Source organism: Chinchilla lanigera, unplaced genomic scaffold, assembly GCF_000276665.1.
Source record: "Chinchilla lanigera isolate Chin_1 unplaced genomic scaffold, ChiLan1.0 scaffold00187, whole genome shotgun sequence".
In the NCBI taxonomy this organism is placed as follows: domain Eukaryota; kingdom Metazoa; phylum Chordata; class Mammalia; order Rodentia; family Chinchillidae; genus Chinchilla; species Chinchilla lanigera.
Genome location: NW_004955588.1, coordinates 701,545 through 717,862, shown reverse-complemented (window position 1 = coordinate 717,862; position 16,318 = coordinate 701,545). Strand labels below are relative to the sequence as shown.

The following is a 16,318-nucleotide window of genomic DNA, read 5'->3' as shown; positions in this document are numbered from 1 at the left end:
GGTCAGGGGCAGTCCTTCTCCCCAGTGCGGGCTCCCACTGCAGCCCTCACCCACATCCTATTTAATCTTCTCACTTTCTCCTTATATTTTTTCCTTTAATAATTTTATTTGGGCTTTTATTTATAAAAGTACTATATGCTTATTATTTTTAAAAATATACAATTAGCTAGGAAAAAAAGAAAAAACAGAACTGACAACAACGAAGTAGCTGAGTGTGGTAGTGTGCACCTATAATCCTAGCTATTCAGGAAGCTGAGGCAGAAAGATCACAACTTCAAGCCCAGCCTGGGTAATGTAATGAGACCCTATCTCAAAATAGAATAAAATAAAAATTTTAAAGGACTGGGGGATAAAAAGTTGGGGGCTGAGAATGTACCTCAGGGACAGAGCTCTTGCTTAGCATGCATAAGGCCTTTGGGCAGAGAGCCTTCCAGGCTCTTTTCTGCAGCAAAAGGGCCTCCCCACTCCACCACCATCATCATCCCCACCTCAAGATCTCACTGCTGGGTTCAGCAGGCAATTACTTCTTCACTTTCTCTCAGAAAAAGAGTGTCTCTGTCCTGGGACTTCCTAAATACAAAATCCTGCAGCCTTCTGCATTTTTTTCTGGTTTTTCTGCCTCCTTGCTTTCTTTTCCCACTGAACCAAATGAAAAACACAAAGCAGCACAAAGTTACAACAAAAGCTGTGAGTTCTACAGTCAGGGGGTCAGCATGGGAATCCTGCTCTTCCATCTCTCAGTGGTGTTCACCCTTTCTGGGCCTTGCTCAGTTTTTTCCCACATAAAACAGAGATGGTATTACCTAGAGACCATAGCAAGAATGAAATGGGAACATGCAGGCAGGGTTAAGATGTATCCTAGGTGATCTGTGCATTTTGAATTATCCTTTCTCCCTCATGCTGAACTTTTGTGGCTTCTCTTATATTTTGATTTTTCCAGAGATAATGAACAACAATTTATTTTACATTAAATTATCCATAGAGACTAATTTCATCATCTTCTCCTTTCCTTTCACTGGGTTTTACTGACTCCCCGTCTGCCTATCAATGGTGTTGGGATCTGTTTGGTTATAGAGGCCCAAAGAAATCTGGCTGAGGGAGGGAGAAACGGGCTACCTAGCCATGGCATGCCCTCCCGCATGATGATCCTCCTTGTACCCCACAGCTCCCATGTGGCCCAAGGAATCCACTTTCTGTTCCCAGAGGCCAGGGCCAAAGTTCAGGAACAACAGTTACACAACCACCACCCAGGTCCAGCTGTCAGGCAGCTAACTTCCTCCTCCAAGGCTGTGCTTTCCTGGAGCTGAAAACAACAAAAATAAACATGGGCCCCCTGCCCATCCTTGCTTCTCTACACACAGATACACGCACACACTCACACATGCACACACATTGCTTTGGGCAAGGGAGCCAGCCTGGTGACCTTGGCACCAGGGTCAGCTCAGGGTTCTCCCCACCCACCACCTCTTGCTTTGAATCTTGGAGTTACCACCTGGGGTTGGCTTCTGGCTAGGGAAGGGAAGAATAGATTGGGGAGGAAGCCCTGCAGCTCCTGAGAAGCACAATAGCAGGATTTTGCAGGTGCTTCTGTGCCTGAGAGGGCCCATACTTACCTGGAAGTCCAGGTACTCTCTAAGCCAGAAGGAGGCCCTGAGTGCTTCTCCCTGGACACCTCCCTGCACCTGAGACTGGGACTGGAATTTCGACAACTTTCCCCAGCCAGCTGGCTGGCCTTTGAATGAAATGTCAATGAGAAAGCAACAGGAAGAGGTCAAGGGTGCTCTGGAGACCAGCCAGGTCACAGTGCAGCCGATGAAGAACTGGCAGTCAAGAGACTCAAGGACAAACCAAATTCTCTGGGAGCTTTTGTGGAGTTAACATATTAAGAACTTTTGGTAGGAGGCCAGGAGTGGGGTTTCTGTCTCACAAATCTTGAATGTGGGCCACCTTGGCCAAAAGCAGGACAGTACAAGGCAGAAGTTGTAGATGGAGACCTGGTCTGGAAGGTGCAGAGGGTCAGTGCGAAGCAGGGCAAGTGGAGGGAGCTAGGAAACCAGGGAAAGGTAGGAGCAAGGAAGCAGCCCTTGGGGGCACCCCTGGGGGGCAACTGTACACTCAAGGCTGCTTTGATGCCTGGCTGATGATGGCACCGTGAGGGTAATAAAGGACAGAGCTCAAGAGGGATTGAGTGACCCTGGGCATAAGGGGTGACTATGACCCTGGGCCTTCCTTGATAGGCACATGGCCCCCCATCAGTGAGAACCAGGAGGATACATAGTGCACCAAGGCCCAGGTTTCCTACCCTTTCCTCTACTGGTTTGGAAACCCCAGCGCATGCACCTTCTTCTTTCTCTCTCTCTCTCTCTCTCTCTCTCTCTCTCTCTCTCTCTCTCTCTCTCTCTCTCTTTCTCTCTCCATCCCCCCAATGCTCCCACTTGTCAGCTTTCTGAAAATCAACTTATATTAGATACCTTTACATGGTTACTTAGTGCAGAGATATTTCTCTCTGGCCCTGTCAGTAACTCCATAGCTTCTGTCAGTGGCTCACAGCTTGAGAGACGCAGTTCTCCCACTGAAGGCCTCTTTATTTTTGTAACCATTCTTATAGTATTGCCACTGGCAACATCAAGCCCAAACTTTCCCTTCTCTTCCCTTTATCCTTCTTGGGCATTTTATTTACCCAATAAAAACCTCACCCCAGAGCTTTTGTCCATGGAGATGAAAGTGGTTCCCATAGCCGCAGTCAGCAGGCTCCTCTAAGAGTGAGCAAAGGGGTTTCCCTGGGCAAGCAGCCAAGTCTGAGGGAAGAGGAGGCCCCTGGCTCTTATGGTAGACCAGTTGGGAGGGTTTCCTTGAACTGTGCCTTGTCCCATCCTGCAAACACTGGCTTCTCAGTCAGTGTGAGTTGGTGGAATTGATGAGGGCAGCCCCAACTTAATGGGATCAGGCCTCGGCCCTGCTTTGAGTAACCCTGCTTCAAGCTCTTCAGGAAGCAGTTGTCATCTGCCTGTCCTGGGGATGTTGTATCAGCAGGCTCGGCAGCAAAGGCAGTTACTGACTTACAGCTAGAGGACTCCCTCCAAGACAGATAAAGACAGTGAGGGTTTCCTGACTCGCCGCAGAACAGTTAGAGACAAAGGCAGCTGTTGAGCGCCGGGCTGGGAGATGAGGGGGAGGTGCTCCACTTTCACCTCCTGAGGTTTAGGAGAGTAATATAGGGTAATAACAGGCTGCTGACTTTCTCCCACTTCAAAGCTCAAGGGGTCAACTGTTCTGGGAAAAGAAGAATCTGGACCCAGCTCTCCACCCTGCTCTATGGGACAGCTGTGGCAGGAAGGCATGGGTGAGGAGTCCCGAGCAAGAGGACCAGGCTTCTGGAGCACAGATGTCAGGAATAAGAGGACAGTCTTATCGAGAAGCTATCTGGCTGTGGCCCATAGCCCCGGTACCCCAAAATGTCAAGACACGTCCAAATGCATAGATGAGCCTTTGTAGGTACAGAAACATGTGTTGCACATGCTCACACAAACACATCCCTCCACACATGCATGCACACACAGGCACACACATACAAACACAAATACTAACGTGCAAGCACATACACAAGCAAAAACACAAAGGCACAGATACACACACATGCAACCACATACATAAAGGTACAGGCAACACATGAGTACACAGGAGCATGCACATACACTGACACACAACTCACCACATACAAGGCACCTACTAAAGGCACTAAAAGCACAGGTGTCTGCATACACACACAGAGGAAATCCCCCATCTCCCCCACCTCCAATTCAAACACCAGCCACCAGGCCACTTGAGAGTCTTGGCCAGCAGCCTGGTCCCTCCCCCGCCCCGCCCCGCCCCACCCCGGCTCTGGTTGGCTGCATAAATTCCCTCCCTTTGCCCCTTCCCGCACAGTCTGCCTGACGCCAGTACAGATCCCTTCTTGCCTTGCCTCGCCTCTGCCCATTCCTGGCCACCTCATCAGGACCAAAGTGTAGCTGCTAGCAGCATGGGTAAGGATAGGGGCTTCGGACAGCCCACTCCTCCTACTCCTCTCATTTAGAAGGTCCCCTTTCCAGGGAGGGACTTAAAACTGGGGGGTTCGGCAGTTAGGTGAGAGAGGACTAGTCTCTTCATGGTCCCTTCCCTGCGTGCATCACACGCACACCTAGCATTTCTGAGCTCTGAGGAAAAGGAGGAAAGGGCAGAGAGACTGCTGGGAAGAGTGACCCAGAGTTCTCATCTAGCTCTGCTCAGCAAGGGCCAGGGCAGGGTGTCTTTCTGCAGCCGAGGCAATTAGATAAGGCAGGACTCCTAGGGGAGCCTCCATGTCCCTGCCTGTCACCACTGAGACAGACAATTCTGTTCTCAGCACTGGGCCAACTTCTTCCTCCAGGCGAGAGGGAACCCAAGCCCTCCAGGGCTCTCTCTAGCTCCCACACAGTCACTTTGGGAGGGAAGTTGGGGACCCCACACTCTCACTGGGGACCTGTTTCAGTGCCCCCTTCGGTCCCCTAGCCCTCCTGCTCCTCTGTCTGTGGGCTCCTGGGTGTCAGCTGAAGAGTCTGGAGGTCTGAACTTGCCTCTTGGAGCTGGCCTTCCTTGGGCTGGCACGATGCCCAGTCACCACCCTGGCATAGAAGAGCCATTTGAGCTCCCCCAGGTTCATCTCAAACAGAAGATGCTCAGAGGTCTTTGCTTGAGATGCTTAAGCCAGGAGGGCACCCCAGAAAGAGTGACACTTCCCATAGCCTGAGGTCCCCAGGAAATGTGTAGACAGAGCAGGGCTGAGCTGATGCTCTGGAACCAGCCACATCTTTATGGGACTTGCACTTTCCTCTCAGCCTCTTTGGCTTTGTAGTTCCTGTGTTTTGTTTTGTTTTGTTTTGTTTTGTTTTTTGTTTTAGTTGTGCTAGGAAGAACCTCAGGGCCTCCACACTGAGCTGCATCCCCAACCCATTTTTATTTTTAAATTTTGAGATGGGGTCTTGCTAAGTCACTAAGTTGCCAAAGCTGAGCTCAAACTCTTGATTCTCCTACCTCAGCCTCCCAGAGTGCTGGATTATAGGCATGTACTACCATACCTGGCTTCACAGCTATCTTGATGTCTCAGATTTTGTGACTCTCCTTCCTCTCTGTGTCCAGCAACCTCCTTCCCCGCCCCCTGGTATCCTGTGCCAAGCCCTGGATATAGCAAAACAAGTCTCCCTAACTGCCAGACCCCACACCCTTCCCCACTGACCGCAGCCCTCTCTCAGGGTGTGAAGCACAGCCCAGTACTCTCTGCCTCTGACAACCCTTCTCATATTTATACCTTTGTTTCAGCCGTATGAAGATCTTTTGCATCTGTTGTCTTATTTACCCATATTTTTTTGTGTTTCTTCACTTGGAAGTAATTATGAGTTTGTTATTTGACCTTTAAATCCACCTTAAGAGGTGGGCAGGGTATTGTTATTATTTCCTCCTTTGGCAAATGAGGGGAGAAAGTGGAGATAGCAGATGTAAAATCTGGAAAGTGAAGCTAGGTTTAGAATTTTAGAATATTTTTTAAGGTACTGCAGCTTGAACCCAGGATGAGCCACATCCCCAGGGCCTTTTTATTTTAATTCTGAGACAAGGTCTTGCTAAGTTGCCCAGGCTATGCTCAAACTTGCAATCCTGTCCCACCCTCCCAGAGTGCTGGGACTATAAGCTTGTGCCCCGAAACCTGGCTGGTTTTTGGACTCTGAAAGACTGTTGCTGCCTATCTGTTTCCTAAATCACTTGGCTCCTACATGTCGGGGTCCCAGGGACCCATAGAAGCTGGACTCTGGGTACTCCTGCTTCTCATTTGCAGCCCCCCACACGCACACACATACACACACAGGGAGGGAAGTAGTGCCCCATCTTGGGAATTCCACTCCAGGATTTCTTCCAGCCTGCAGCCTCCTCTGGGCTGTTCTGCAACTCCTCCTCCAGGCCAGCTCCAAACTTCTTTTGGCGTCCTGCACTGCCCTTTGCAGTGGCTGACCATGGTCCTCTCTTGCAAGACTTCAGGGTCAGGGAGGGCCACTTCCTACAACAGGGAGGTGGCGCAAAACTGGCCTAAGGACCTCCAGCTGGCTCCTACCTCCTCTCCCTACTCTGAGCTGGTTATATAATCCAGGCTGTGGTCAGCACCCTGGAGGAGGGGCCAGGAGAGGAAAGGAGGAAGTATCCTAGGCCCTGCACAAAGGGATGCACAAACATCCCCACTCCCTGACTGCTGCTCCTCCGGAACAGCCAGGGTTCCTGGGCTCCCACCCGGCTTTGTTTATGTCTCATAAAAGCCCTAGTGGTGTTCCTATTATCCCCCTTTCACAGACAAATGGAAATGGAAGCCTGGAGGTTACACAATCGACCGAGTTCCTACAGTTTGTGGGACTGAGGCTGGGACTTATATCCATGTCACACCTACTACAACACGCAGTCTCTGCTTCACTCAGCCTAACCCTCTGCTCTGGGCCCTGCTGGAGGATCTTTCCCCTTCAGGTCTTCCTGTCACACCCCTATGCTCTTGCTCTGAGGGACCTCTGAGGATAGGCCAGCGGTGGGGCCCTGGGACAGTCCAAGCTGGCCAGGCATGTGTTGGCCAGATGTGTGTCACAGGCTGGAAGGAGGGGCCTCTGCCTTCCAGAGTGAGGTACAGCTAATGTGCCCTCTTTATTTCCACAGCTACGAAGTGTAAGTGTGGCCCTGGCTACCCTAGCCCTCTGGAGGCCATGAAAGGTAACCGCCCAGTGTCTGAGAACTGGTACCCCTCGAAGAGTCCATGACTGGTGGGGTTGGGGACCTCAGCACTCAGACACACCCAGGCCTGTCTTCACCATTCCTGCCCACCCTGCCATCCACACTGCCTGCTTTCTACACAACAGGACCCCGGGAGCAGATTATCTACCTGCCCTGCATTTACCGAAACACAGGCATCGAGGCCCCAGATTATCTGGCCACTGTGGATGTTGACCCCAAGTCTCCCCAGTATTGCCAGGTGAGGCAGGGCATGGGCAGTGGCATACCCCAAGACTCCTGGTGGCCCTGACATCCTCTTTTGTCTTCCCTGGATATGGCTGTGCAAGTGATTCACTGAACAAGGGTCCCCCCTTCCTACAGGATGAAAGAAGGGCTGAAATCCAGCCTGTGCCTCGATAGCAAGCCAAAATGAATGCACAGGGGTGCACAGAGGCATGGCCTGGGCAATCACTACCACTTCTACCTTTCATGCTAGGTCATCCACCGGCTGCCCATGCCCTACCTGAAGGACGAGCTACATCACTCAGGATGGAACACCTGCAGCAGCTGCTTTGGGGACAGCACCAAGTCGCGCACCAAGCTGATGCTGCCCTGTCTCATCTCCTCTCGCATCTACGTGGTAGATGTGGGCACTCAGCCCCGTGCCCCAAAGCTGCACAAGGCATGTCCTCTGCCTCACCAGCAGGGAGCTGTAATGCACCCCAACAGCCTATAGGCGGGAAGCTGCCCCTAAACTACTGCCTCCACCTGTGCAGGATGCAACTCAGCAGCAGGGAGGGAGGTTAGACTTTAAAAAGGGGTTACCAGCCAGGTGTGGCAGTGCACACCTCTAGTCCCAGTACTCTGGGAAGCTGAAGGAGGAGGATCACAAGTTTGAGTCCAGGCTGGGGAACTTGGTGACTTAGTGAGACTCTGTCTCCAAATTTTAAAAATAATACTAATTTTTAAAAGGACTGTGGTAATGTAATACAAAGGCCCTGGGTTCAAGCCTCAGTGCTGAAAAAAAGAAAGGGAGGTTTCCAGGCATGCTGAGCTTTCACCATGCAGTGCCTTGGCCCAGGACACAAGGGAAGAGGCTATTTTCCTCTGAAAGGGTGAGGGAACCAATTTCCCCCCACCCAGCTACATGCTCAGGGCTTCCTTTAGGCAGGAACCTACAATCTTTCCCCTCTGCACTTGGATTTGTACCCTCTGGGTGCCAGAAACTTGTGGTGCTGCCTGCTGGTGATACGGAGCTGACACTGGCATAGGCCCAGCCCTGGAAGACCTTGTCCTTTTGGCATGGAGTGGTGGGATGTCAGAGGGGGTGCTTTCTGCCTGGGGAGGGGGCAGTTGGCAGTGTCTTTCATTTCCTTTTGCTGCTTATAGAAGCTCCCAGACTGAGTCTTTGCCATATTCCTGCAGAGAGAGTTGTGACCATGTGTGGAAGGCAAAGGGGACAGGGCAGCATATATAGTAGGAGGTACAGAGGTAGACAGTGGAGACCCCCAGCATTGTAAAGTTCTGACCCTATTTCCCATCCCTCTCCAGGTCATCGAGCCCCAGGAGGTCTATGCCAAGTGCAGCCTGGGCAATCTCCACACCAGCCACTGCCTGGCCACTGGGGAAGTGATGATCAGCTCTCTGGGAGACCCCAACGGCAATGCCAAAGGTACATGCTGGCACTGGATGCTCACAAAACCACAACTGTGGAATATGGGACAGATGTGTCTGTCAGGGAGCAGGTTCGAGTCTGCAAGCAGCAGAATGCAGAGCCAGTGGAAGGCAGCCAATGTCTGAAGTGTTAGCCAGTAACTTCAGCTATTTCAGTTATTCCTGTGAAGATGAGCCTTAACTGATGAGCTTAGTTAAAAGGTGCAGCCAGCCGGGCGTGGTGGCGCGTGCCTGTAATCCCAGCACTTAGGAGCTAAAGCAGAAGGATCACAGCGAGTTTGAGGCCAACTTGGGCTACGAAGTGAGTTCAAGGTCAGCCTGAACTACATAGCAAGGCCCTGTCTCAAAAACAAAACAAAACATAAAGGTACAGCCAGAGCTGGCTATGATGCCTCATGCCTGTAATCCCAGCACTCCAGGAGGCTAGGGCAGGAGGATCCCAAGTTCAAGCCCAGCCTGGACAATTTAAAGAAAAGTCCTGTCTCAAGATTAAAAATAAAAAGTTTGGGGATACAGTTCAGTGTAGAAGACTTGGGTTCAATACCCATTACTGCCACCACCACCACCACCAAAAAAAAAGGTATAGTCAAAACAGTCTGCCTGCCATGAGGAATGTGAGCACAGACATGGCCTCAGGAGATATGTACATTTACTATCAGCCATTGTGAGTGAGTAACCAAATCTCACACTCCCTGGGATTCTTAATCTTCGTATTTGCCATCTCATTTATAGTAATCAAAGGTAACACTTATAAAATGTCTACGTGAGCCTGACAGAACCTGTGAGGTTGGTATTCCTATGATCCTTGCTTGTAGATGAGAAAGCTGGGGCACAGAATGGTTAAGTAACTTACCCAAGGTCACACAGCCAATAAGTCACGGAGTCCAGCCCTCTGGCTCCAGAGTCTATGCCCTAATCGCCATTCTATGCTGCCTCTCAGAGCCTCACACATTGTATCAGAATCTTTCATCACAGGACGTGGGGGGGGTTGCTCAATTGAGTTTATCCAGCTAACTAGGGCCACCTGAGTGCACTGCCCTGGCGATGGGAGGAATGTGATTTTCTTGGATTAGGAACACTTAGTAGCTATCTGATCATGTTTGCAAAACTGTATCAAGGTGTCATACTCAGCAAAGGAACATTTTTCTTAGTCACTTTCTCATCACCAGGACAAAATACTCAACACCTGCAATTTAAAGGAGAACAGGTTTATTTTGGTTCATGAGGATCCAATCCATGCTCACTCCGCCCCAAGGCAAGAAGAACACAGTGGAAGGGCCTGGCCAAGGGAAGCTGCTCACGCTCACATCACGATGGCCAAGAAGCAGAGAGCAAGGGAAGCAGCTCAGGAGGGAGATTCTCGGCACACCAGGTCCCCAGCAACAGCCATGAACCAGGCCCTAGTTCCTAAGAGCACATTCAGCTGCTGAACTCATCAATATAGCACCCCCATGATTCAATCACCTCCCAGAACCCTCGCCTCTGAGAACATGAGAGTACTGGGGGGCATCCTAGGCCTGAACCATAACAGCATTCAGGTTGAAGGACACTTAAATATAACTTGTCTGCTCTGTTTAAAAAATTGTGGTGAGCTGGGCATGGTGGCACACGCCTGTAACCCAGCACTCAGGAGGCTGAGGCAGAAGCATCGCCATGAGTTTGAGGCCAGCGTAGGCTACATAGTGAGTTCAAGGCCAGCCTGCACTACAACGTGAGACCCTGTCTCAAAAAAACAAATGGAAAAAAAAATGTGATGAGGAGAATGGAGCTCAGACTTTAGAAGGAACCCCACTCTGAGTGTGGGAACTGGGCAAGAGAAGCAGAGGTTACTAAGTCCCCAAAGATCTCTTAATGCAAAGAGAAAATTTCCCCTGAGTTTGGGAGAAAGATGAGTAGGAGGCTTACCTTCCGCTTGGCCATTCCCAGGAAGGACCTTTTGAACCCTTAAATTTAAGGAGCTGGCAGCCCAGGGGGGACAGGCAACGGATTTAGAGCCCTTGGGTCCTGCCTGAGGTGAATGCTGGGTGCAGTAGTATCTCTGTCTGACACCTCCTTCCTTTCCTACTCAGGCGGTTTTGTGCTGCTGGATGGGGAGACCTTTCAGGTGAAGGGGACATGGGAGCAGCCTGGGGGTGCTGCACCCATGGGCTATGACTTCTGGTACCAGCCTCGACACAATGTCATGGTCAGCACAGAATGGGCAGCTCCCAATGTCTTCAAAGATGGTTTCAACCCTGCTCATGTGAAGGAAGGTGAGAGCCCCCCCATGTGTGCTTTCTGCTCCAAACCTTCTTCCTTCCACTGGTCCCTAGATTCCCTGGGTTATGGTATAGGACTTGCTGGGTCCTCAATCTTGCACAAGCACCCCTTCCACCCAGTCCCAGCCCCAGCCTGCACCCAGTACTCCCAGGCCCCACCCCAATCTGAGCCATCCTCCACCCACCCCACTCAGGGCTGTATGGGAAAAACATACACATATGGGACTGGCAGCGCCATGAGCTCAAACAGACCCTGACCATAGAGGACGGGCTCATTCCCCTGGAGATCCGCTTCCTGCATGACCCCGATGCCATTGAGGGCTTTGTGGGCTGTGCTCTCAGCTCCAACATCCAGCGTTTCTACCAGAACGAGGTAACCTGCACCCTCCAGCCTCACCCCCACCCCAGCTGTCTTGTCCACACTTCTGTCCCCATTTCCAGGATGATGCTCCCTGGTTTCTGGGAACGAAACAAGCTCACATGCCCTGCCTTTCTTCCCTGGATGTTCTGCTAATTTCCACCTTGTCACCTTGTGAACACCCTAAGTACGAGCTCCAGTACCGGGGGGGGGGGGGGGCCGCTGTCCGTCTCAGCCCCCAACCTCACCTCTCAGCCTCCCTAACCTCACCCTCCACTATTTTCTTTTGTTAAAACTGCCTCAAACAGACAGGGTGATTTAGCTCATGGATCCGGAGGGCAAAAGGTCCACAGGCAAGTGGCATCTGGTGAGAGCTTTCTTGCTGGTGAGGACTCTGCAGAGTCCCAAGGCAATGAAGGGACATGTACAACAGACAGAGCCAAACTGGCTTTTATAACAGACTGACTCTCCAGATATCCCATTAACCCACTCATGGGTTAATCCACTCATGAGGTCCCACCTCTTAATACCTCGAACTGAGGATCAAATTTCAGCATAGTTTTCGTGGGGACATTCAAACCATAGCATTTTTTAAGTATTTGGCCATATTTATTCTTACATTCAAAAATTATTTAGAGTTGGGTGCAGTGGCACGCACATGTTATACCAGCACTTAAGAGTGGCTGAGGCAAGAAGATCACAAGTTCAAGTCCTGCCTGGGCAATTTAGTAAGACCTTGTCAATGAATGAATGAATGGATGGATGGATGGATGGATGAATGAGGCTGGAGATGTAGATCAGGGGTAGTAGAGCACCCCTGAGTTTGATCCTTATTATAAAAACAAAAGAAAACAAAAACTAAGTAGTGAACTTCTATGTTGGCACTGTGCTAGGTGCTAGAAAAGCAGTAGTAGGGCTGGGGATTTAGCTCAGCGGCACAGCGCCTGTCTGGCAAGCGCAAGGTCATGAATTCGATTCCCAGTACCAGGAAAAAAAAAAAAGAAAAGCAGTAGTGGAGCCAACACAAGCACTGTCTAAAGGGGCATGCAGGGAGATAGAGCCTAGTGGCAAGAAGTAGCATGGTGGCACACACTCCAAACCCAGCACTCTGGGAGGCAGAGGGAAGAGGACCCCAAATCTGAACCAACCTGGGCAACTTAGCAACTTAACAAGTGCCTGTCTCAAAATTAAAAAATAAAGGACTGGGGATGCAGCTCAGTGTGAATGCCCTGAGTTCAATCCCCAGTACCAAAAGAGGGGTACATCTACCCTGTCCCTCTCAGCCCCCAACCTGATAGGCTCACGTCTCAGCCTCCTAACCTCACCCTCTACTCCCCGGTGTAGAAAGCTACCTGGTCAGTGGAAAAAGTGATCCAGGTGCCTCCCAAGAAAGTGAAGGGCTGGATGCTGCCCGAAATGCCAGGTGAGTACCGAGAGAAAGATGCAAATTAGGAGGTTGATTTCTGGCCTAGGAACCAAGAGTCCTTAAAGCCTCTGAACCTACACCCACTAGGCTTGATCACTGACATCCTGCTGTCCCTGGACGACCGCTTCCTCTACTTCAGCAACTGGGTGCATGGGGACGTGCGACAGTATGACATCTCTGACCCACGGAGGCCCCGCCTCACTGGACAGGTGGGTGTCCTAGCAAAATGAGGAGAAAGGGAAGAAGGAGAGTTGAGGGGATGAGTGTAGGGTGTGAAGCAGCTACGAGCAGCAGGAAAAGCAAAAACATGGCCTGCAGGATGGCGCAGGCTTGGGCCTGGGGGAGCCGTGGCTGGACATCAGAATGTGTCCAGGAGTGTGAGACCCCGAGAAGGCAAGCTGCTCCCCTGCAACATCCATAACTCTCACCATGGTCTTCTGTCCTTTTCACCTCCCCACCCAGATCTTCCTGGGAGGCAGCATTGTTAAGGGAGGACCCGTGCAAGTGCTGGAGGACCAGGAGCTAAACTGTCAGCCAGAGCCCCTGGTAGTCAAGGTGAGGCCCCCTTCCGGTCCTCCCCGTCCCCCTCAAATGCAGGCTCAAAGGATAAGGGGGCACAGTACAGGAACATGCTTTTGCTATCTAGGCAGTGCCTACAATCCCCCCCTCAGATCTGTGTATTACCTTGGGGTCTAATACCCACTTTCTCCAAGGGAAAACGGGTCGCTGGAGGCCCTCAGATGATCCAGCTTAGCCTTGATGGGAAGCGTCTCTATGTCACCACATCACTGTACAGTGGCTGGGACAAGCAGTTTTACCCTGATCTCATCAGGTAAGAAGCAGACCCCCTGGGCTCACCTCTCCCACCTCCTTCTCCCTTCGGGGTTATGTGGCCATCTAAAGACTGCTGGGAGATACCACCCCGCCGCACCCAACCCTGTAGATGGCCCACAGACCCTGCTCCTTCCTCAGGAACCCACCCCCACATACACAAAATCTTAGAAGAGGGGTGGCTGCTTCTGACCTTTCCCTCCCCCCCCCCCCGCCCCCTTTTCTACCAGAGAAGGCTCAGTGATACTGCAGGTCGATGTAGACACAGAGAAGGGAGGGCTGAAGCTGAACCCTGACTTCCTGGTGGACTTTGGGAAGGAGCCTCTCGGCCCAGCCCTGGCCCATGAGATGCGCTACCCAGGGGGTGACTGCACCTCTGACATCTGGACCTGAAGTCCACCCCTCAGAACCGGCCTCCACGCTCTGAGCCCTTACTTTCCAGGGGCCTGGCTTCACTCTGCTTTCTCCTGTCCCTGACCCACGGAAGTTTGTCCCGCTAAAGCCAACTGAGACCACTGAAACAAACTAGTGGCATTTCCTTTTCTTGACCACTAATGCTTGTAGCTCACTGTTCCGATTTTTATATAAGTTCTGAAAGTAGCAAGAAATAAACTAGTGAATTATTCTCAGATCACTTGTTTTTTGGGGAGTGGGTATGTGACCCCCCTTCTACTGACTGGAGAAGAACTGAGGACTACAGAGTGTTACCATGGCTAGTAATAACTAGGCAATAACTCCAGTGTGATGCCAGAATCTCATTTCCTTTCTTCCTTTCTTCCCTTCCCTTCTTTTCCCTTCTCTCTCCTCCACTCCCCTCCCAACCTCTCATAATGTGGACTGAACCCAGGGCCTTTGCACTGAGCTACATCCCAAGTCCTTTTTTTATTTTGAGACATGGACTCACTAATTGCTAAATTGCCCAGGCTAGACTTGAACTTATGATCCTACTTCAATTCCGCTATACCAAGTGCTGGGATTATAAGCATGTGCTGCTTACCCAGCCAAAATTTCAGTTTTATGGTGAGACAGAACTAAAGCTTTTAAGAATGACTGCCACAAGGAGATGGGGGGGTAGTGTTTCCATACTTAAAAAAAAAAAAATGTATATTTCCTTTTAAATAATCTAAACCATCATTCACCAGCCCTAAGAGACTGCAAGGTGCACCTTCATACACAAGAGACCCCAAGACCCCTCAGGTGGACAGTGTGATTGACTTCCACTGTGCGGACACTACTGGGAGAACTTGCTATTGCTGAGAGTGTCATCTCCTACCTGAAAAACAGAACACAGCTGTGCAGGAGGGCTAGGAACACCAAGGTGACACAACCGAATGCCACAGTCATGGCACTCTTTTATCCTCACCTGGACAGTGGTTTAGAACCCTGTCCGATTCAGAGATGATTCTTTTCTTGTGCTAGGTCTTTAATTCCTTATAAAAAGGAATCTAATGGAAGTCCCAGAACCCTAAAACACAGCAGCCAAATGGTATTATGATCCTTTTATTCTCTACCTTGGACGGCATTAAGGAACATGCAGGTACTAAGCCACATTTTCTTTCAGTCTTCTGAAAAAGTACCCTTTCTTAAAACATTGGAACAATCTAAGAACCCCAGAAAGGCTCAGCCACTCCAAAAATGCATCACATTTCTTTTCTATTCAAGAACTTTAAACATATTTCTAGAAATACCTACCTCAACTGGAGCTTTGATTCCTTCCCCATCTTACCTGCTGCCTGGGGTATAACTCAGTGGTAGAACACTTGCCTAGCACAGCCTCAGTTCAGTCCCCAGCATCACACACACACACACACACACACACACACACACACACACACACACACGCACACACACAGAGTGACATATGTTCTTAAGGTGAAATGCAGGCAGTTTTATGGGCATTAAGAAGAGGTCCTGTGGCAGGTTCAGGGAAGAAGGCTTTCTGGAGGATGCGATAGCCTGGCCAGTGTGGCAGAAATGTAAGTTAAAACCACTATATGATTTCCCTACACACCTATCAGGATAAAATAAAGATAAAAATAATGAGGCTGCCGGCATAGCGCAGTGATATGCTTGGCGTGCACAGGGCCCTGTGTTCATGCCCTCGAGAACTGTAAAAACATATTCACATAAAAACCTGTGCACAACTGTTTATAGCAGTGTCCCTGTCAATAAAACTGGAAACAACTCAAAATGTCCTTCACCAGAGTCACCAAAAGTGGGTTAATGGTTAAACAAATTGCATTAGGTTCACACCATGGAATACTACTCAGTAAAAAAAGTGAATGAATTATCAACATATAAAACTTAGAGGTTGGGGATTTAGCTCAGTGGCACAGCGCCTGTCTGCCAAGCACAAGGTCATGAAGTTCGATTCCTGGTACCAGAAGAAAAAACAAAAAAACAAACAAACAACTTAGACGTATCTCAAGGGAATTTCACTGAATGAAAAAACAGTCTCAATAAGTTAATATTCAGTATTATTCCATTTACATAACACTCCTGAAAAGAAAACAATTGGACAAGAGGTCAGTAATTGCCAGGGGGGCGGGGATAGAGGGGGGTGTACTATAAAAGGGTGGCATGAGGCATCCTTTTGGTGATGAAATGGTTCTGTTTCCTAACTGCGGAAGTGATTACCCAAATTTACAATGTAATAAAATTACATAGACCTTAATACACACAAATGAATGTGTGTAAAACTAGTGAAATCTGAGTTAGTCTGATGGATTGCATCAGTGATCCTGGTTGTTATACTGCATTACAATTATGCAAGGTGTACCCCTGGGGGAAAAGGGCAAAGAGTATATGAGTTCTCTCTATTATTTCTTGCAACTGTATGTGAATCTAAAATTATCTCAAAAGAAAAGGCAACACAGGTGACAAAGGAGGATCCACTGGTCAAAGGTGGAGCAATCCGAGTATCAAAAAGAATAATAACCAAAGAGAATTGAAATGCCTTAAATATGCTAAAATCAAGTTTGTGATACACATAAAACCCTAAATGTTCATCTT

At 49.8% G+C, this 16,318-nt stretch overlaps 1 protein-coding gene and 1 long non-coding RNA gene across 4 annotated transcripts in view; one reads left to right on the top strand and one right to left on the bottom strand.

Annotated features, from left to right (window-relative positions):
* LOC102003300 overlaps positions 1-16,318 on the bottom strand; it is a 25,902-nt gene that overhangs the window by 2,248 nt on the left and 7,336 nt on the right. Inside the window, exon 1 of one of the 2 annotated variants that reach the window (XR_265119.2) lies at positions 489-633. The exons of the other annotated variant lie outside the window; for it this stretch is intronic. This is a non-coding gene — a long non-coding RNA (uncharacterized LOC102003300). Of the gene's footprint in view, positions 1-488; positions 634-16,318 lie in introns of those variants that run through there. 2 annotated transcript variants of the gene reach the window in all.
* Selenbp1 (selenium binding protein 1) lies at positions 3,922-13,935 on the top strand. Of its 2 annotated transcripts, XM_005414518.2 has the most exons (12): positions 3,922-4,025; positions 6,706-6,759; positions 6,906-7,018; positions 7,256-7,441; positions 8,311-8,431; positions 10,503-10,685; positions 10,886-11,064; positions 12,394-12,472; positions 12,563-12,684; positions 12,938-13,030; positions 13,189-13,307; positions 13,537-13,935. In XM_005414518.2, exons 1-12 carry the CDS (start codon positions 4,022-4,024, stop codon positions 13,697-13,699), a joined length of 1,416 nt encoding a protein of 471 aa, XP_005414575.1. In that variant the 5' UTR covers positions 3,922-4,021; the 3' UTR covers positions 13,700-13,935. The 2 variants fall into 2 exon arrangements, with proteins under 2 accessions (XP_005414575.1, XP_013365380.1); XM_013509926.1 differs by lacking the exons at positions 3,922-4,025; positions 6,706-6,759 and having other exon boundaries at positions 6,766-7,018.